The sequence below is a fragment of the Leopardus geoffroyi genome, chromosome A2, assembly GCF_018350155.1.
Source record: "Leopardus geoffroyi isolate Oge1 chromosome A2, O.geoffroyi_Oge1_pat1.0, whole genome shotgun sequence".
Taxonomy (NCBI): domain Eukaryota; kingdom Metazoa; phylum Chordata; class Mammalia; order Carnivora; family Felidae; genus Leopardus; species Leopardus geoffroyi.
The window spans coordinates 31,022,639-31,045,005 of record NC_059331.1 but is presented as its reverse complement, the minus strand read 5'-3'; the positions used below and the strand labels follow the sequence as shown (position 1 = coordinate 31,045,005).

The following is a 22,367-nucleotide window of genomic DNA, read 5'->3' as shown; positions in this document are numbered from 1 at the left end:
CTCTCTCTCTCTCTCTCCCTCCCTCCCTCCCTCCTATCATGCACTCTCAACTCTCTCTCTCTCTCTCTCTCTCTCAAAAAACATAAATAAATAAAGATAGCTTAACCAGGCTACTTGTTTTGAAGATGAAAGAAGGGGCCACAAGCTAAGGAGTGCAAGCAGCCTCTAGAAATTGGAAAAAGGAAAAAGATTATCCCCTAGGGCCTCCAGAAGGAATGCAGCCAGGCGGACACCTTGATTTTAGGATGTCTCACCTCCAGAACTGTAAGATAAATTTGTGTTTTTTAAGTCATTGAGTTTGTGGCAATTTGTAGTAACTGTGATGATACTAAACTCATACACATTCCTGTCTCTCCTTCCCTCTATCACAGGGGAATATTGATCCCTCTGTCTTCAAACTTCTACTAGACCCTCTACACTTCATAATTCACATACTTTCCTCTCTTAATCAAAATGTAAGCTCTTGAGGGCAGGAACTGTGTCTCATGCAAATTTATGCATGAACAAAGAGCTAGAACATAGATAGCCATTCATTCATTCATTCGTTTACTTGTTTGCTCATTCACTCATTCAAATATGTTATTTATTGAGTGTTTAATATGCACCAGACATTGCTATACTTAGTAATTGCATTAAAGAGCATAAACAGAGGCTTTCTGTCTTCAAGAAGCTTACAATTTGATGGAAGAGGTGAACATTAATTCAATAATCTCCAAAATAACTGGAGTTGACTGAAGGATGTGTAGAAGTGGATGACATACCCATCAGAGTGGGCAGAAGGAATGGAATATGTAAAGCCTCCATGGGAGGGTGGAGCAGGGTATATTGGAGAACCAAACTGGATGAAGCAGTTCAATCAGGGGCATTTTGGAAGACATGATCTGGAGAGATGGGCAAGCGTTTGATGCTTCAGTGCCTTATGGGATCCTGCTCAGGATACTGACATTTAACCTAGCAACAATGAGAATTTATTAGAACATTTTAAGCAGGAGAGATGGATAAGCAGGCTTGAATTTAGAAATGGTCACTCTCATCACTACATGGAGAAGGGCTTGAAGGAAATGTATGTGGGAAGGAGAGTGAAGAACAGTTAAGACCCCTTATGGGAAGTTGCAATAGTCCAAGGGAGAGACAGGGTTAAGAGTGAAGACGGAGAGAAGTATACAAATTGAGAGATATTTTGGAGCCAACATTGACAGGATTTAGAGCTGAGTTGGGTGTTGGTGGGTGAGGGAGGTGTCAAGGGTGACTTTATTGAATGAGAGAATACAGCATTTTCCTATAGTTTGGTAGCAGAAATCATTTTGTTAGATTAAGATGCCACAGCCTCCATGTAAAGAACACTGGATCAGTTCAGATCAGTTTAGGATCTCATATTTCCATTCAGGCCCCTTAAGTATTAGGCTGTGTGCACTTGATAGATCATATAGCCTTTCTGCTTCCTCAAATAACAGATAAATTGATCTTCAAAAGGAAGTAATGAAATTAAATTAGAGATTTAACTCAATATAATATGTTTCTGTTGAAATATGTTCTATTTTGCCCATACCATGGTCTTATGAAATCTGGAAAATCCAAAAGGAAGATGTGATATATTTCTTTCCCTTTGAGGATAACCAACTTAGCTTGGAGAAGACAACACTAGCACACATGAATATTAGGATTACGTAGCATAAAGCATAATTGCAGAGCAAATTATATCATTCTGGCAAAATAAAAAACTGAACAACAGGAAGGTGAGAAATTGTTGTGACTATTGCCTTTTGGCTGCTATAGGAAGGAGAACTTGGCCTTGGTTGTATGTGGTTTAGAGTTTGAAAGACAAAAAAGGGGGGGGGGGTGAAGAAAAACAGTGTGAATAAAAAAACATAAGCCATTAAGGAATATTAGTCGGTAAAGTGTCTCATTTCACTGAAATGGGAAATCCAAACTGGTGGATAGTGGAAATAAATCTAGACAGGTAAGCCTGGGGCCAAATCAGAAAGTGGGGTGTGGCAGAGAAGTTTGATCTTGTATAGTAGGATATTGGGGAGCCATGTAAGTTTCTGAGAAGGAGAAAGAAGAGATAGGTAAAGATAGGTAAAGAATGTGCTGGAGATTTCAGATGGAAGAACAACTGGAAGCAAGGAAATCAAAAAGAAATCTGAGTTGTGTGGAGGAGAGATTGAGAGATGCTTCAGTATGACTCTCCTAGAATTTGGTAGTTTTGCCTATAAAGAAAGTGGAGAGAGAAGAGTGTGGAAGGAGTATAAGGTTTTCCATTGAAGAGCCTGGGAAAATGACAGTTTTGCTGCCAGAAATGGGTTATGAGGAAAGGGAGACAATAGGTAGCCCTGTTTTGAAGAGGCCAAGTTCAGATGAGATTGTGATAATCAAGTGAGCATATTCTATAAGTGAGATAAGAAAACTGGACTCACGAATTAAGCAACACAGTAATAAAATGATAGTTGGGTACTCAATAGACTGCAAAAATGGTTATAATTCTTTGTAGCTACTCCCATCAAGAGATGGGGTCTCTTTCCCCAACCCTTGAATCTGTGATGACCCCATGACTTGCTTTCAGCAACAGAATGTGATGAAAGTAACTTTCTAGGTATATCAAGCCTAAGCTTAAAAGGGCTTGCAGCTTTCATGCTCACTCCACAGAACCTCGAGATTGCCATGAGAACAAGCTAGCCTCATAAGTGATGAAAGATAAGTTGCCCAGTCATCCACATTTTCCCAGCTGGCAGTTGGCTAACCCCTAAAAAGACAGCCACCTTAGTAACCAGAAAATGACCATAAATGCATCATGACTGAGCCCAGTCAGGACCAGCAGACATACTACCCAGGTGAGCTCAGGCCAAATTGTTGACCCACAGAATCTTGAGCTATGTAAATAGTGTGGTTTCAACCATTAAGTTTTGGGGTATTTTGTTATGCAACAAAAGCTAACTGACAGAGAAACTCTGAGAGAGAGAGAGAGACAGAGAGAGACAGAGAGACAGACAGAGAGACAGAGAGAAGCAGAGGGCAGTGCTAAGTAAATCACATAAATTCAAGGAAGAATTAACCTAACTAGCAGATTTTACAAGATTTTATTAAAGCAGTAATTCAATTACCTCATCATGTATCAAAAGCAAACAAAGTGTTAATGCCTCAAATACCCTGATTTTCACAAAAGGTGCATGCATATTAGGATCAGGAGACAAGGTGAGAAAAAAAAATTAATTGAGGGTCTTGAAAGGAGAGAATGATTCATAAGAAGTGGGTTGACACTTCTACCATTTAGAGTGAACAAAGGCAAGAGGAACAAGTTAATATCAAATTTATCATGTCAGATGTCATCAGTAATACCCAAAGCATCAGCCAGGAGTAATCCTCCATTTGCCAGGCAGGAACCCAGTCAGGTCGTGGAGACTTCCTCTTTCCTGGACGAATGCTTGCTAAATATTCAATGTGTTCCAAATATGGTTTGAGCTCTGTGGGTCTATGTAGTTCTTCAGGAGAACCTCTTCCTGCCTTCTTAGGTGGGAATTACAAATTAGAATTTGCTCCACTGAGACTTTTGACCCTTTATTAAGTACAGGAATTTAATGACTTTCTTATTCTTCAGATCCTTTCCACTTCTTCCTGCTTTCTAGATGATAATGGTAGTTTGTTAGATGATGAAAAACTTGAAGCTGATTTCAATCTTATTTTGACCTAATTTACTTTGGCATATGCAAGAAACATCACTGAAGAGCTCATTAAAATGTACCTTCTGTGCTTCTGGTGCTATGTTCATTGGTAAGTTCTTGGCTGTTCTTAAGGTTTAGGGGGAAAACAGGGACCTGTTAAGACCTTAAGGAAGAAAAATAAAATAATAAAAAGGGATCCTTCTAAGTCGACATACCAATTTGATAGAATGGAGCTACTAGAATAAAAAACACAACTTATGGAAAATGAAAACTATCCTTGTAAAGTTAGCACTGAGGAATTATCCAGGAAGCTAGTCCTTACCTTAGGAGACAAAACAAGAGGGCTCTGATCATGTATCACAGCCTAAGATAATTTCTGGAGATGTACTCTGAGACAGCTAAAGAAGGCATTCTTAGCTTGGAGAGTGATGACCCCATGTAGGGAGAAACTTTCAAAGAAAGGCCCAGGTCTTTAAGCAGTCCTTCCTTAACACCCAGCTGGGCTGCCCCTGTGAGACAGCAAAGGAGAGCACACTGTGCAGGCTGTTCTAGGGTCTAGGGGTGGACTCTTGAGTCCGGAGTCATGAGTTCGAGCCCCATGTTGGATGCACAGATTACTAGAGTCTAGGAGTGGACATGGCTCCATTGGAGCCCAGTTGTGTTCTAATTGTGCTAGAAGAGTTAATATAATAATTAGATATAGCTCTGATATTTTTTTTCTCTTTTGACATATTGTCTCTAATATTTTCATTATTAGATGGTAGCATTGTTTGTGGACTAGTGGGATAATGAGAAGGAGGGATGTTACATCTTTAAGGTACATTTGGACACTTAGCTCATAGAATTCACTAAGATATAATTTCAATTTTGAGTGAATAAGAATAAAATTGTTCCTATATTTAAATCAGAGGGTATTAAAAAAAAAAAAAGATATTAGGAGTAGAATGCTTTAAAAGCCCGTTCTAAACCTAATGTAAAATTGGTTTGGAAAATTCCATAATAGCCTAACAGGTTTGTGGGTTTTTTAAAAAAAACATATGTACAATTATCTGGAAGCTGATGTTCCATGGCTCATAAATTCTATTTGCTTGTATATTATTTATTTCACTTTCATCCTTAATACCATCATATTTAGGCAATGGTAATAATTTAAACCTAAATAACCTCAACAAGTCCCCACAATGCAGAGCAATGACATTACACAGGCCATTCACTATCCTGGAGCCCTTACCTTTCTTTTATGAGGCTTTTAGGGATTGTCAATTAAAGAGATGTTCTATAGTAGAATTCATGTTGAATTTGGGGAGAGAAGACCTGAGTTGGATTCTTCACATCACTACTTACCAGTACTAAATCCCTAGTCAATGGAAAATGATGAATCTTTTGTGGTCTTTTTTTGAGAAAGGGAGATTTTTAAAAAACGTTTATTTATTTATTTTGAGATAGAGCGAGCAAGCACCCAAGCAGGGCAGAGGTAGAGAGAGAGAGAGAGAGAGAGAGAGAGGGAGACAGAGAATCTCAAGAAGGCTCTGTGCTGAGCCAATGCCAGGCTGGAACCCATGAATCGTGAGATCATGACCTGAGCCAAAACCAAGAGTCTGATGCTTAACCTACTGAGTTACCCAGGTTCACCATGAAAATGAACTTTCTAAGCTACAGTTTACTTTAATTGATGGAAAACTCAATATACAATTAATCTACTTGTTTCCTTGGTATTGTTAGTATCACATGGAATGACACATCACAGTCAAGTATTCAGTACCATGAACCTGCCATTGTCAAACTTTCTATGGGAAGATGGAAGGTTGGTACCAGTTGGTCATCAAGCCTTGAATCAATTTCAGTTCTTCAAATAGGATAATTCTAGATTTTTAGGAAATCCTAGAGAGAAAATCTGAAAATTCACAAAGATAAAAAAATAGTTATTTACAGTTCTAAATGTAGGTTTGCTGTAGGTTTCTCTTGATAAATTTAAGTTTTAAAAATATGGGTTTGAAAGAATGACCTGATGTATATTTCTCTATCGCTTTTAGCATGATCCAACATTTTCTATTATTTGTTTATTGCCCTCCTCCCCCATCTCCAAACCTCTGAATAATACATAACACTCCTGCATTTCCAGTGACTGGGAAAGTTCCTTGCACTTAGTAGAATCTTAATGAACATGTGTTGAATGACTAAATAGATGAATGATTGAAATGATAAGATCTACATGCTGAAATTAAATTAAACATCACTTCTACAATTTTCAAAGTGGGTTTCTATTTATAGCAACTAAACTATAATTTCATGATTATGTCATGATATTATAGATAATTTGAGAGTAATTTCGTGAAATTTCATTTTGTTTAACAAGCAATAATAACAATTATGATTTAGTTAGTATAGTACTATATGCCACATACTTATAAATACTATTGAGAACCTTACGACAGCCCCTCATTCTCCCATGGGGAGAATTCTTTCCTCACTTCACAGATAAGAAAACTGAGGTTCAAGAAATATAAACCACTGGACTAACAGTTTCACAGCTAGTGGGGAAAGGGAACCAGAATTTGAATCCAAAGTTTGGATAGATCCAAAGTATACATTCCACAGTGATAGTTTCTCCCAAAAAAAGGATTAATTAAAGGTAAAAACTAAATGTGATATAATGTTTGTCTGATAATGTTTTTATTGCATCCTTGTTCTGGATAAATACCTTACCTTGTGCTGCATAAATTACATCTTAAATTCTAATCTGACAGTCATTTCCTCTTAGTGTTTAAAGATGTTATTACACTATATTTTGGTATTACTGCTGCTCTGAGAAGTCTACTTTTAACCTAAACATCATTTAATTAAAAAAAAATTTAAGCTTATTTATTTTGAAAGAGAGAGAGAGGGAGAGCGGAGGAGGGGCAGAGAGATAGAGAGAGAGAGAGAGAGAAAATCCCAAGCAGGCTTGGCACTGTTAGCACAGAGCCTGATGTGGGGCTCAAGCCCACGAACCATGAGTTTATGCCCTGAGCCAAAGTTGGACGCTTAACTGACTGAGCCACCCCGGTGCCCCTAAACATCATTTATAATAAACTCCCCAGGTGATTCTGATGTAGATGGTCCACGGTCCATGCTAGGTGAAAAAGATCCTGGAGGTAAAAGAGACTCACAGTTTCTATAGAATCTTTTTTCCCAGCAGCTTAGGGCTCTTATGGTGGGGAGAGAGGTGGTGGCAGGGAGGTGACCCTTGATACCATCCACGAGGAGGGCTGAGGTCATCCTCGCTGAAGAGGCAAAGCAAAGAAGATCTGGGGAGCTCAAACAACCGGTCAGTGAGCATCAAAACCAGGGCTGGAAGCCCAATCTTTTAACTTGTTCTACAGCTGACTTTCTAAAACTTCACTATGCAGGTCAGATCAGCTAGAGATCATCTAAATGTAGATTCTGACACTAAGTCTGGGCTGGAACCCAATATTCTGCACTCCAAGAAGCTCCCAGACGCTGCTGATGTGAGATGGAGAGCACAGAGCTGGGTGCGTGGTAAGTGCTACATACATGTCAGTTATAGGATCTCTTGGCATGTTGTCCTGTTGTGTGTGACCCTCATTCAATATCCCTACACTTATGAAAGGACTCCAGGTCCTTCAGGATTTTATGGGCTCCAATTCTTCCTCCTTTTAACACCTTCAAAGAGTTGTTCTGAAGAGTGAATGAATTAATATGCATAAAGCACTTGGCGCTGTGCCTGTCACACAATTAGTACCCAGGATGGCTTAGCTTTTAGCCCTTACTACGAGGGTAATTAAATCACTTTTGAGGGATTTTTAAATGGACTCTTCCCCCATTAGACTGCAAATGTTAGGAGAGTAGGGACTACATCTGTTTTAGTTACCTCTGTATCTCCAGTTTTTATTAAAAAAAATTTTTTTTTTTACCATTTTAATTTATTTTTGAGAGACAGAGAGCACAAGTGGGGGAGGGACAGAGAGAGAGAGAGGAAGACACAGAATGCAAAGCAGGCTGCAGGCTCCAGGCTCTGAGCTGTCAGCACAGAGCTCGACGTGGGGCTTGAACCCACAAACTGTGAGATCATGACCTGAGCTGAAGTCGGACGCTCAACAGACTAGCCACCCAGGCGCCCCTGTATCTCCAATTTTTAAAAAAGATTTTATTTAAGTAATGCTACACCCAACATGGGGCTCAAACCCATGACCATGATCAAGAGGTACATGCTATATACCAACTGAGCCAGCCAGGCGTCCCTCTGTATCCCAAATTTTACCACTGAGCCAGGCACATCATCGCTGCTCAATAAATAGAGTAGATAGCATAAATGAACGGCTGGATGAACAAGTAAATGAGTGAATGAGTGAGAAAACATCCTTGTCTTCCACAGAAAAAAAGCTGAGAAACACTCTGCTGGAGGATAGAGGAGGAAAAATTATCCTGGGGAACTGGTCTGGGAGAGGTTTGGAGAAAGTGTTTCCCAAATTCCTTGGAGGATGAGGACTTTATGAATACCACTCTTGGGGTGAAAAGGTAAGCTGAGGGAAAGGAATCTGGGGAAGGATTGCCAGCAAATAATGGTCTTGGAAAAAAATATGAGCGAACTGAGGTTTCTGATCAGATGTGTCAGGAGGTGCTTAGAAGTAAATAAAATATGAGAAATGAGAAACTTGTGAATTTCCTGCATTAGGTGCTAACATGGAATCCAGGGCAGGCATTGAGAGCCTTTCCCTGAGCTTTGGTCCCCCAAGAGGGGAAAATGAGCATTTGTCAATTCTCTCAAGGAGCTTCTGGGATCACATAGAGAGAGGGGAGGATTAAGGTCACACAAGTATTAGAACATGATGGACCGATGTCAGAGGTCATGTTGACCTACTCTCTCACTCAACACAGCAAATGGGTTATGCCTGGATGGAAGAGAATGAGAAGGTTCCAAGGGAGTAGAAAGAAAAATTCAGGGTCATTTCTTAAGATGAATTGATCATAGGGAATTGCTTTACCCATATTGCATTTGGTTTTATTACAGTTATTCCTCAGCGATGATACTGTCTCTGCAATTTATAATATGGATATAAATCTCCCTTTGAGATGGAATTGCCCATCAAAGCATTTCCAGACTACTTTAGACACATCCCATAACTGCAGTCATTTTCCTGGTAGACTGAGGAAACATTTCCCCTAACCTCTTGCATTCATCAGGGCATGGAGTGAATGAAAACTGATAGCAGAATGGCCTTTGCCTGCACAAGAAAGGAATTAATGATAGTGACAGTAGTGATAGCAGATAGGCACAATAGCATCTAGGCCTGCAAGGTCTCACAAGGCTTTCCTATATTGTCTATGACAGCAATCCTCTCCGCAATTCTAGGGAGAACAAGCATTATTTCCATCTTACAGATGAAGAGACTGAGGCTCAGAGCAGGCAAATGAATGGTCTAAAGCCATGCATGAGCATAAGTGGCAGAGCTAGGATTTGGACCTTTCATTCCAAGTCAGTTCTCCAAGACAGTGCAAGATAGTACAGGCAGGAGACATTTCTTGATGGGCATTCTGCCAGAATAATATGCTTACAAAGCCTTTTACCTTGGCAAATGTGCCAAGGGTCTCAAAACTTACTGACACCTTTAAAATAAATTTTTTTAAATTTTTTTTAACGTTTTATTTATTTTTGAGACAGAGAGAGACAGAGCATGAACGGGGGAGGGGCAGAGAGAGGGGGAGACACAGAATGGAAGCAGGCTCCAGGCTCTGAGCCATCAGCCCAGAGCCCGACGCGGGGCTCGAACTCACTGACAGTGAGATCGCGACCTGAGCCGAAGTCGGACGCTCAACCGACTGAGCCACCCAGGCGCCCCTAAAAAATTTTTTTTAATGTTTATTTCTTTTTGAGAGAGAGAGAGAGACAGAGAGAGACAGAGAACGAGCGGGAGAGGGGCAGAGAGAGAGGGAGATACAGAATCCAAAGCAGGCTCCAGGCTCCTAGCTGTCAGCACAGAGCCTGACGCAGGGCTCAAACCCACAAACTGTGAGATCGTGACCTGAGCTGAAGTCAGATGCTTAACCAACTGAGGCACCCAGGCACCCCTTACCGATAACTTTTAACAAGGATATGGGCGCAGGTACAATATGAGCCCTCCTTCTGGAAAAGCCATGCATCTATTCAAGCTCAGAAGCATGTATGATGAGTGCTATGGAAAATTACCACCCACCCTTCGTGTGTTCTCAATGTCTTTCACTCTTCTAAGATCCATCAAGGAGCTCCATTACTCTGGAGCTTCTAATGAGGCTAGAAACATGGTTAAACTCACCCCAAAGATTCTTGGGTGTACTCAATTAAACAACTAGGGACCTAACTCAGGCACCTAGACATCTGGCAACAACCCAGAACATGTACATTTCTGGTATGTGCCAGATCCATAAACTGGCCTTTCCCCATTTGAAATGATTTTTCAGGTCATTTGTCTGGAAGGACATTAAGCTCTGCTTTTGTCTTCCTTCTGTGCCAAATTCACCAGCAGGTCTTGAGAAACTCAACTCACCTCTTAGGGCTTCAATTTTCAGACTTAAAGAAATTAAGCTTTGATATTTTACAGTCATCAAAAAGAGGTCAGACAGTTTGGGGGTGTCATATTTTCCTGATGGGATGCCGATTCATACAGTAGGTCCATCTGACTTCAAAAGCTAGACTTGCTAGACTGATCTCTAGGGCTTTCTGATACTTTTGTAATGTATCACCCTATATTCCATGAACTACTGAGGAAATTCTAAGAGTGTAAATGAACTGTCCCAAACTCCTTAGCTAATAAATATTGAGGCAGAAGTGAAATCTAGGCTTTCCATCCACTACTACATCGCATTTATTTCCAAAATAGCCTCAAAAAGGTGTGCTTTAAATATACTCCCCTCCCCCTTTTTAAATACTATAATTCTATAGAAAAACACTGGAATTTTAGTCAGTGTATGCGCGCGTGAATCCCAGTTCTATTCATCATTAATTGCAAGAATTTAGATATATGGCCATTCTAAATGTCCATTCTTTTCCATCTGCTAAAAGTTTGTAATATTTTAGTACTGCCTCGTTTGCTGATTGCTGGGATGAAATGAGACAATGTAAGCCAAGTGAATGTGGTGAAGTGCTATACAGAAGTATGAGATAATAATAGTAAAAAAGACTTAGAGATATCTTGCTTGTATTTGTTGGGCAAGTTATACAGAATGTTTGGGGAAAACAACGCAATAATCTTGGGGTGAACCATGCAGCAATGCATCTGAAAGTAAGAAGAGTAGAAATGAAATGGGAAGTTTGGGTCAAAGCAGATGATGATCACTGACGCTTCTTGCTTAGTGGTTCTAAACCCGGGGTTACTGGGCATTGTCTGCAGATCATTTTGGTTGTGACAACTTGGTGGGGGGTAGTTGTTACTGATATCTAGCGGGTAGAGGCCAGGCGTGGTGGGAAACATTCTGTAATACATAAAACAGCCGCTACATCACTTAATTATCTGGGACAACATGCTAATAGTGTTCAGATTGAAAAATCCTGGCTTATTAGATCCTCTAGGTACCCTCTCAGTTTATGCGTCATCTTCTTTATTTTCTTGCCGTGTCGAATCTTCTTCCCTTTCTTTCTACCCCAACACTGGGTAAGAATAAGCACAGCCTATCAAATCTGAGAATCCCTAGAAGCAATAAATAATGCTTATAAGACACATGCTTTGCATGAACTCTTTCAGCTACCCCCTTCAAACCATCCATTTCAGCCAGACAGTAATCACATGAGTAAATACATGGATTCATTCTTATTCCTTCTCTGAGCATGAACAGATACGACCAAAAGCACATATTTTCTGCGAATGTCTTACTAAAACAGTTCAATTATGCTTTTAAGAAGACACATCCTGGGCCATGAAATAGAAACTAGGTGTAGGTGAGAAAATGGAAAATAAAAGGCATTTAGTTCTGGGAGTGCAAATATTACCTGTTAATCACTGTATCTCTCATGCCTAGCATGGTGTCTGGCTCATGGCAGGCATCCTTAAATATATGATGAATGAAGGAAAGCCTGATGAAGTCAATATTTCAATCTTTCTCTCATATCTTCCCCCAAGTAAATTTTTTTTTTAATTTTTCAGTTAAAAAAATTTGTTTTAAGTCTTGACCATTCAATTCACAAGAAAGCAATTTGAATGCCATAGGTCTTGAAAAATTGTATCCATTTTTCTCCCTTATGGAGATCCAAAACCAGATAAAGATATATGGGTTCATCACTGAGACGCAGATAACAATATTGTGACTTAAAAGTCCTTGCAATAATAATTCGTATTGGACACATTCTTTTTTTCAAAAAAAAAAAATTTTAACATTTATTTATTTATTTTTGAGAGACAAGAGAGAGAGTGGGGGAGGGACAGAAAAATACCAAGACACAGAATTTGAAGCAGGATCCAGGGTCTGAGCTGTCAGCACAGAGCCCGACACAGGGATCACATCCATGAACCCTGAGATCATGACCTCATCCATGAACCCTGAGATCATGACCTCAGCCAAAGTTGGATGCTTCACCAACCGAGCCACTCAGGCGCCTCTGGACACAAACATTCTTAAGGCCGTGTTATACCAAAAATAAAATGAACCTGAAATATTTGTCACATCTTTGCCAGAAAGTCTACACTGAGACAGTGTCATAACTTGGTGGGAGGTTTTGAAGATTCCGTAAGCAGGGCTAAAGAGGTCACGTGGAGACTATATCAGTAGAAGCCTTTTGTGTCCAACACATCAGTCCCCCAAAGGACCATAATGTCAGTGATTATCCAGTTATATTGGCCAGCCCAAAGCTCCACAGTGAACTGACTGCCCTGTGTTGGAAATAAGCTTTCCAGAAACTAGTGGAATGTGTTTCAAGTTGCCCCAGAACGATTTTCCATTAGTATTTCTGGCTAGAATCTGTGTTAAAAAATGACCACTGTAAAACATATTAATTATGCAGATCCATTAGTCGGCAGAGTAGAAAGACCGAGGTGTTTCCATTTTCAACTCATCCCTAATCTTTAAACATTTAAAGAGACACCCATGACCAAAAACCTCTTCTAGAGGATTTAGCACTTCATGTACTCACATCAAGCTCAAAACCCTCACTGATTCCATTTTCTTACACAAGTAGGGAACAGGACCACCAGCTCTGTTTGTAGCACCAGCTTAGAATGTTTGATGACAAATTCAGGACTACTCCAACACTCATTACGTCCTACACCAGCTGCTTTCTCCTTTCTTAATAGATCATTTTTAAGCTCTTAATGATCAGTGTGTTTAAGTAGATGTATCCACAGCCAAAGGAAAAAAAAAAAAACAGAAGGAAACATAGGTAAGATCAGGTACAACCTCTACTGCTATTTTATTTTGGATTTGATCATCTCTGTGAAGAAAGCTGTATCTTGCAGATGGAGACCGAAATACGATATGCTTCATAAAACTGTCTTTAAGTTTAGTTTTAAGGAAGAGCCTGTATTTGATGAGCACTGTGGCTGAGCACAACATATTTCATTACAGTAAAAGTGCTCATTTGCTGTCTCTTAATATATTTAGAATCTTCATAAATACTGTTGGAAAAAGCAGATGGATTTAAATGTCTTTATCCTGACTGGCTCTAATGCCACACTTTCTGATTAAACCATCCAATTATTATTTTTTTAAGAGCAAGAAAAAGAAGTAATAGAGAATCAATAAGTTTCCAAGCTTGCCTCTGACAAAAATGACTATCATTTTGGAAACATTAGATTGTGTACTACACTCGGAATTCTTTTTAATTAACTGGGTGTCTACACCAGGGCGGGAGGTGGGGAGCTCAAAGGCTACTGCTTATTAGACACAGCAAGTCACACGAAGAAGTCAATATGTGTCAACACCTCAAACCTTAATTCTTTGTGTGCCCATTGTGTGGGGGGTGGTTTTTTTCTTTGTTCATTTTTTCAGATCCCTCTGGTTTTTGGTGAAATATAGTAAGGGTGTCCTGAGCTGGGTTCTAGCTTCTGGTAACATTTCCATCACTCATAATCTGTTCTCTCTCACTGGAGGGAATAAAATGCAGCATTTAACAGACTCACCTCATGACTAGTGTGCCCTGCCTCCAGTCCGAAAACTGGCAGTTGAGAAGAAATTTCAAACATATTGATTCTATGTCAGTTGCATTTTTCCCCCCTATAAGACTCAACCAAATTTTATTGGCTTAAATGGATTTCAAATGGGCAGCCCAGTGCTCAGGTGCAAAAGAATGCATTTGGGGACTCTGGATTTAAACTTTGTCACGCTTCTCAGCATGCTTATCGGCAGCTGTGTTCATTTTTTAATGACCCAGGTGGTACAGTCACTTTGCAATATTCTACCTGAACTGCCACCTCAGCCCGTTCCAGCTAGCCAGAAGTGAAAGAAAATCATGCTGGGGTGAGTACAAGGAAGATGAGAATTCTACAAAGTTCTCCACAAATAAATCGATTCGGCTGCAATTGCTTTTTACATTTGCATCAACGACAAACCAGGCTTGAGATTTTGAGATTTTGAAGTTATCATCCCATCTTTATTTTTACCCTATGTTCAAAAGATTGAAAGTCAAAGGGATGGATTTCTTCTGATAAGTTAAAAAAGCTACCTTAATTTAGCCACTTCTGCATATATCTTTCCGTAGGCTGGCTCCCTTTCGTCAAGTCCACATCTTTGTAGATACACAAGTTGAGTGGAAATAAAACACACATTCTCCAGTTTCAAGCACATAATTAGCTTGGAGTCACAAAAGCACTGCCTGAGAAAAAGGAGGTTATGCAGTGTCGGAAGGTGGGGAGAACAGTAATGAAAATATGGTGTGTTCTTGTAAGCCCCAGCAAGCAAAGCATTCCAGTCTAGGAGTTGATTGAAGATGGTCTAGTTAAAGTGAAGCCTTGACAGAGGGTAGAGATGAAAAGCATGACTCTAGAATGAACCTACCTGGTTCTGAGTTCTGTCATCATCAATAATATCATCATCATCATCATCATCATCATCATCATCATCGTGTTGCCCCAAACAAGTTACATACTTGCCCTAGGTCTGTTTTCTTATCTGAAGAATGGGGGGGGGGGGGCGGGGGAGGGTTGTGTTATCTCCCTCGTGGGATTGTTGTGAAGGTTAAATAAACTATGTAAAATGCTTGGCACAGTTAAGCATACAGTAGGTACTTACTAAATGGAAACCACTATTAACATTCTTTATTTTGCTAAAAAGAATAAATTATCTCATTGTGAAACAAAAATTCCCTGGATTACCTTCCCCAACATGGCACGGTTTTTTTATTCCTTGGAATAGATTACAACAGTTTTTTGGCCATGGCATGCTGGAGTTTTCTGAAGGGATGCTTTTAAAGACCATGCACACTAACCCGAAGTCAAACTAAGGGTCCTGACCTATTGAAGATACAGATGCCCCAATGCCCTTCCTACATCAGTGAGTCCAAGCACGCTTGGAAGCTTAACACTTTTGTAAACTGGCAATCAAGAGGCAAAAACAGATGCTTTTATGCGCGGGGTGCTATCCACCTCACATCTTCATTAATCTATATTACTGCACAGCTTCAGGTGATGATAAGCTCCATTTTTAGCTAACAACTCTGTACGTAACCTGTTACAAAGCCATGAAAGGAGAAGGATAACAAAAGGCATTAGGGATGTTGGAGGAGAGGGTATGTGGGGAGGGAGAGGGATGTTCAATGCTCTTGCGTTTGTTTAGCCAGAAATGCCAACAGCCCAAGGATAAAAGTTTTGTTTGTTTTTCAATAAATGATCTGCAGAAGAACACTTGGTTCCAGTGAGGATTTATGGCATCGAAAGCTGTTGTTAGTAAAACTGTGACCCTGCTAACAGGCAACAGAAGTTCATGCGGGTTTGTAGGGTTTTTGAGGCTGAACTAGATTAATCGAATTCAAAATTCTGTTTGTAAGAAAGAGTAACTTTGTTCCAGCACGCAAAGGGTGTGGGAGGGGCAGAATGCCCCAAAGAAAGTAGATTTGAGGATCAGTGCATTCCTAGACACTCATTACTAGTTCCATGAGTTGCCCTTAGAAGATTCAGGATCTGAATAATTGCTATTCTGAAGATTCTACACATAAAAGGTCTGGGCATACACATGATATTCCCATCTTGACTTTCAAAATCTTTGAAAAATATGTAGTCAGACCTCATCTTGTTTCTCATTCAAGGGTGCCTTTAACTTTCATTATAAATATATTCTCTAATTCATTTCACCATGAAAAACCCTGTGCAGACTTCTTGGTTGTGTAACATAAAGAGAAACTTAAGGCATCAGTTTGTTTCTGTTAGAGCAATTACTTAATCATCTTATCATCTCTGTCTAGGGTAATTATATTAACAGAATTTCTCCCAGACTTCTGAATTAATAACAAAGAACTCAGACCTTCTAATACTCTCTGGAAACAAAAGAATAATGCAGCTAACTAGGTAATGCATTTAAAAGTCATCACTAGTTTGAACTTAATAACAGCAACTTTTGTCCTAATCATCTTCAGATACAAAAACATGAGAGCCAGGGCTGGGCATCTGGCAGAAGGTGGCACAAATACACAGTGCAAAGAAAGACAGAAGAGAAGCAACAGCCACTTGTGATTCCATCTTTTCACGGAATGCTAGAGATATGACTTTAATGATCTGAATACTTTTCATAAATTCAGTTCATTTAAAGGTGCACATACCCGATCTTACAGGGAAACTCATCTCATTCATTACACCTTTATAAGACCTTATGAAATTAGCATACCCCTTTTGGCACTGCATAGGATATCTGCTAGCTATTTATGGAGTTTAAGAAATTCTTGCTCTGACACTGACGAAGAAACTTTAATTAAAATGGTAAGGAGGTTGTAGCAAAATGAATAGACTTAGGACATTAAACACTCCAAAGGGGAGGGGTGGGTAGAATGACATTACATTTTTATAAAGCCAAATATAAGTTTGCTTAAATAGTTTCCTTACTATGTTAAAAGAAACCCGACACATCCTTCCACAACTAAGGTAAGCATCGCACTATCACATAGCACAGCCTCTTTGACTTAAAAATATGAATATAAGAAAGCAAAATAAAAAAAAAAAAACAAGATTTTACCACCAAAGATTTCAAAAAAGACACTTGGAAAGAAAAGTATGCAGCCTAAACGTGTAAACATGTAAACACACACACACACACACACACACACACACACACACACACACACACACACACCTCCACAGCCAGCAGTAAATCAAGAGAGATATAAACTTACCGGAGCAAATATCACCATACACATTTACAAAAGAATTGATAATCCAACTTCCCTCTCCTGAAAGAAAATAGAGGTTGTCTCATACTAAAAATAAAGCTTCTCTGTCCACAGCACCAGCCACTTGTCCCTCTTTTTATGAAGCCAAGGAGGAGAACAAGAAAATCAATGAGGAGGGAAAGTGAGATGTTATACCAATCAGGTAGCAGCTTCTGCCTTATTTGCAGAGAGATGGAAAAACGGTCATATTATTAGACAGTGACAACCCACAGCCGAACTACAGCAACCTGATACTTCCCTCTGGTGAAAGGCTGCCTGCCTTGTGGGGAGGTGGTTAACATCATGGTGAGCTCCCACACTTGGCTCTTTGCTCACAACTGCAAGCACAGGGCTGCTGTGCGCAAGCAGGCTGCATCATGAAGAGAGCACCAACTCCCCCCTTACTCCGGGAGCCCCCTCCTCCCTCCACACAGCGCTTAGAAACAAACTGGGAAACAAAAAGGAGCCAGGATTTTGTGGCTTGGGGGTGTGGGTGGGAGGTGGTGGTTTTACAAAATCTTGATGAATAGATTTGCATAGATTAGGTAAATGTTTATATGTTTGTTAAAAAAAAAAAACTGCCCTCATTTTTATGGAAATGCCTGGATGTTATGCATGAGACCCATTTGGGAAATGCATGTACCAGCCATAAATAATCATTAAGGGGATAGTACAGGAAGACTTTTCAGGCTCTGGCAACTGGGAAAGGGACAGATTACAACTTGGTTGCTCATTTGTCACAGGAGTGTTTCTTAGAGCCTTCTGCAAAATCATAAAACTGAAAAGGTTTCAGAGGTTTAAACATAACCCGGGGCTGCTTTTTCTACAAATGGGCCTCTGCGGGAGGAGACTAGCTTGGCTAGTTCCAGGGGCTGAAATCGTGGCATCCTGAAGCAGTAGGTTTGGGGACGATTGGCACAGAATTCACGGAGAGGTTTCCATGCTCCTGTCACACTGGCTTCCTGAGGGTGACCTCTCTCAATGGCCTGTACCACAACAATGGCCCAAGAGACCTCTATGCCTCGTCCCTTCCCGCTCCCAATTTCAGGGCCCACTCTGTGCAGAAATGGTGTAAAGTTGACCCAGGTGTGTCTGCTTCATCTTTTGTGCAGTTGGTGATGGTGCAGATTGAAACTCACCTTGATGGACTATGTTTTTTGTTGGTGGGTATTATTAATTCAGGATTTGTCCAGTCTTTCTCTGGGTTCTCCTACCCCTCTGTCTCTATCTCTTTCACACACACACACACACACACACACACACACCACCACCACCACCACCACTACATCGCATCACATCATCATATCTTCACCACCTCCCTGATTCCCTTCCTTCCTTCTCCATTCACATTAATAAATCAGTGGGAAGGGAAAGGCAGCTGGGCATGTAGGAGGTTGTAGGACCAAACAAACAGACAAACAAACAAACAGAATATGATGAGGAGTCAGGCAACCAGGGTCTAGTTCCAAACCTCCGCTTACTAGCCAGCCAAGTGGACTTGGGAAGTTCCTTAAGATCTCTGAGCCTCAGTATGTCTTCTGTAAAATGGGCATGCTAACACCTCATGGCACTGTCAGTGGGGAAGTGTGGGGAACAAATGGAAGAGGCTAAGGCAGCACTTCTCAACCCACCCTACACACAGACAACCTGGGACAAGGATCCTCCAGCTTTGTTCTGTTTGTTCCTTGCACACAAGCCTTCAGGGTGCTTACAAATGCTTCAGATTGTACACACCCCATGGCCCCTTTGAAATTCTCATAGGAACCTTATGCCCCCTTACTCCCTCCACCACCACCCCTCACCTGCCAATTGAAAAATCACTGCATTTCAATGAGGGAGGTACTCAAGGCAGTAAATTAAGCAAGTGAACACAGTTGAAGCAGAACAAAAAGGCTAAGAACCACCAGGTATCTAAGTTCACACTCAGTAAGCATTTGTTGAATAAATGAATGAAAAATTGAGTGAAGGAGTAAGGTCCCTGTGCTGAAGGCCACAGTTCCTACCTTCTGCTGGTGAGCAGTGTGAGAGCAGAGTTGAGAAGGTCGCTGTTCTAGCCACACACCCATAGGGGAGAATGACATTTAATACTTTCTTCAGGGTGGAGAGTGACTCAGTCTCATCAGCCTTGAATACTAAAGGCCCCATTTCAAGTAAAAGAAAGAAAACTGTTGTCTCCCACATGATGAGTGAACATTTCTTGAATATTTGTTCTGTGTCACTGGTCTAAGCAATTTCTTTTTTCTTTCCTTCTTCCTACTCTACTAAGTGATTTATTTTCTTTCCCCCTTCCTTCCTTCCTTCTTTCCTACTTCCCTTTCTTTCTTTTCTTTCTTTCTTTCTTTCTTAGTGGATTACATTAAGTGGGCATCACAAAACTAGGAAGAGTTACTATTTTCATTCCAGTTTACCAAAGAGAAAATCAAGACCCAAAGAGTTAAGTAATCTATTCAAAGGTACACAGTCTAATAATTGGTAAAGCCAAGATTTGAACCTAACTTGGATGCCAGACAGCAAGCTGTTAACCATGCCACTCTACACGATTGTACCTACACTTTTATTTATTTAGCCTACAGAGTATGAGTAATCCACATATGTACACACAGACCCTGAAATAACTCCATTGCTCTTCCCACTGTGTGGATTCACATTGTAGAGACTGGGAACCCTGGTGTAGACAGAAGGTGTACCAAGCTGACAAGTCCCACGCCCAATCTCTGTTGATTTTGTATGGACTTGGCCACCTTATTTAACATCCTGTGGGAGGGGAGGCATGAGGCTCAGTCTTGGGATTGCTAGTAGTCTTCTCAGTGACCTTTGTGTCCCCTAATGTGTCCATGTTTCAGTTTTTCTCATGTTTAGATTGAAGGGTTTCCACTGAATGATTTCTAAAGGCTTTCCTGGGTCAACCTTTCACTAGATAAGGGTGTAAGGCTAAAAGTTCAATGCACATCTGATGGTTGACTTACCTTGTTCTGCCCTATATTTTGTGCCAAATAAACCATTAACCTTCTCTACATTTCCCTTGCTACCATTCTACCATCAATCATCCCTCACCTGAACCAATGCAATAGACTCCCAACAGATCATCCTTTTGCCCCCATCCCTATAAATCACTCTCCATATATTATTCAGATTGAGCTATTAAAAGTATAAATCAAATCATATCACTCATCTGAGAAAAATATTTCAATAGTTGTCTAGTAGGTTTAAAGTAAAACTGAAATTCTTTCCCATGGCTGCAAAGCCTTATGTGTTCTGGCTCTTGCATACCTTTTTGTTTGCATCTAATTCCAACCCTCTCCCTCCCTACTCTTCAGCCACACTGGCCTTCTCTACCTTTGTACGTGCTCTTCCTTCTGCCTGGAACATTCTTTCCTTAGATCTTTTGCCTGCTATCTCTTCCTCTGTCATTCACTTCTTAGCTATACTTTGCTCTGTAGAGGGTTCTTCTTCCCTGACCTCCTACCCTAAAAAACAAAAACAAAAAACCACAAAACTCTCTTTCCCAGCCAGCTCATTTCACATTACCCTATTTCATTATTTCTTTGTCATTGATGTGTGTGTGCGTGCGTGTATGGAGATGCGGTTTTGGGGGTACTTCATACCGCCTGTTATGCCCTTGTTTATTTATTACTCATTTAATTTATTACCTTCCTTCACTAGGAGATAACCTCTATGAAAGTAGGAAGCTGGTTTTTCTCAATACTATATCCTTGGCATTTAACAGAGTACTTGGCACATAGTAGATACTCAGTTGACATTTGTTGGATTAAACAAATGTATAAATAAATGAATCAATCAACATGAAAACAAGTTAGGCTTGAGACAGAGGCAAAGAAACCTAAGTTCATAAAAGAAGCTTAGCCTTAGGGCACCTGGGTGTTTCAGTAAGTTAAACACCTGACTTTTGATTTTTGGCTGAGGTCATGATCTCATGGTGGCAAGATTGAACCCCACACTGAGTTCTGTGCAGTGTGTGGAGCCTACTTAAGATTCTCTCTTTCTTTCCCTCTACCCCTCCCTGGCTTGTGAGTGCTTTCTCTCTTTCTCTCTCTCTCTCTTTCTCTCTCTCAAAAAAAAAAAAAAAATATATATATATATATATATGTATAAAACAAAATAAAATGAGAGAAGCTTAGCCTTCATATGCAGGGCAGGTGAACAAGGGTGATTGGATCATTCATATTAGTGGACACAGACTGTTTTTACCTCCTCACCCAGGGAACATTCCTGAAAGACTTCAGATTTCAGCATCATATTAAGTCAGGTCATGTCAAAGATAGTGGAGTACTCCTATTGTGAACCACACCGATCAGATGTTTTATAGAAACTTGGGATCCCAGGATTCAGAGCACCTAGGCCCATACAGAGAAGCTGATATTTGGATACCTGACTGTACATTTGTCATTAGAGAGCAAGTAGTCCTGTCAGGTAGCCACTTCAACTGTCCTTACCCTCCACGTTATCAGATAGTTTAGACAACTGGCTATCACTCTCTAACATGCCATTGAAACTGACAAAAATAATGCCATACGCCATTATTTGAGGGTTCTTTTTTGAAAAGTAATATTAACAGTGTTGCTACTGCCTTAAAAAGAATGCTTACCTATTATTAGGCTATTAAAAATAGAAGTACAGTGTTTTCTAAATTGAGTATTTATAGAGAAGGTTAAGTAGATTAAAATAATCTGTAAGTCTCTGAAGATCTCATTAGCAATGCTAATTTCCAATATGGTCCAATCCTCAGCTCTGATCTTTCAACTGAGCATGGCCTTCAGATAGCTTCAAACACATTTTTTTTTTTTCTTTGAACTGGAAAGCTTGTCTCTCCTTTGGTGGACACACCTTCTGGTGCGTGTAACAGTTCCTCTCCCTTACAGCTTCTAGTCTTAAACATCTGGCCTCTCATTAGGAGTCCTTTCAGGCCTCCCCGCTTCTGGGTTAGACAGTGGGAGACTTAGCTTTCTAAGCACTTAGCAAACACAGAGAGGAAAATTCCAGCACCATAAGTATCTCTCCCTTCCTGTGGGGGAAGGGAGGTAGTCAAAGACAAGACTATTCTGGCCATACTAATAAAGGAGTAAGGGAATTAGCTAAGTTTCTTCCATTTTGCCTCCAAAACAATTACAACTCTTTCAAGCTATAGCAATGAGAGCACTTAAAATCAATCCACTTATGGAACAACCTTGACATCTTTAATGGTGCCTTCCTCGCTCTGACTGAGCACAACTCCTACCCAGGTAAATGAAATTTATTCTAATGTAAACAGGTATACAGAGTCAGGGCAGAACCTTCTAAACTCCCTGTCTTTTATTTCCTTTGTAATAAAAAGAATATTTTTCTCCAACTCTGTATCTTTTCCTTTTCAAATATCTGAGACAAAATAAAAT

At 40.2% G+C, this 22,367-nt stretch overlaps 1 protein-coding gene across 3 annotated transcripts in view; it reads right to left on the bottom strand.

Moving 5' to 3' along the window:
• Positions 1-22,367, bottom strand: part of SYNPR (synaptoporin) — a 320,817-nt gene that overhangs the window by 146,860 nt on the left and 151,590 nt on the right. Inside the window, exon 1 of one of the 3 annotated variants that reach the window (XM_045493417.1) lies at positions 16,942-17,328. The exons of the other annotated variants lie outside the window; for them this stretch is intronic. Within the exon in view, the coding sequence (XP_045349373.1) occupies positions 16,942-16,965 (24 nt within the window). The 5' untranslated portion in view covers positions 16,966-17,328. Of the gene's footprint in view, positions 1-16,941; positions 17,329-22,367 lie in introns of those variants that run through there. 3 annotated transcript variants of the gene reach the window in all.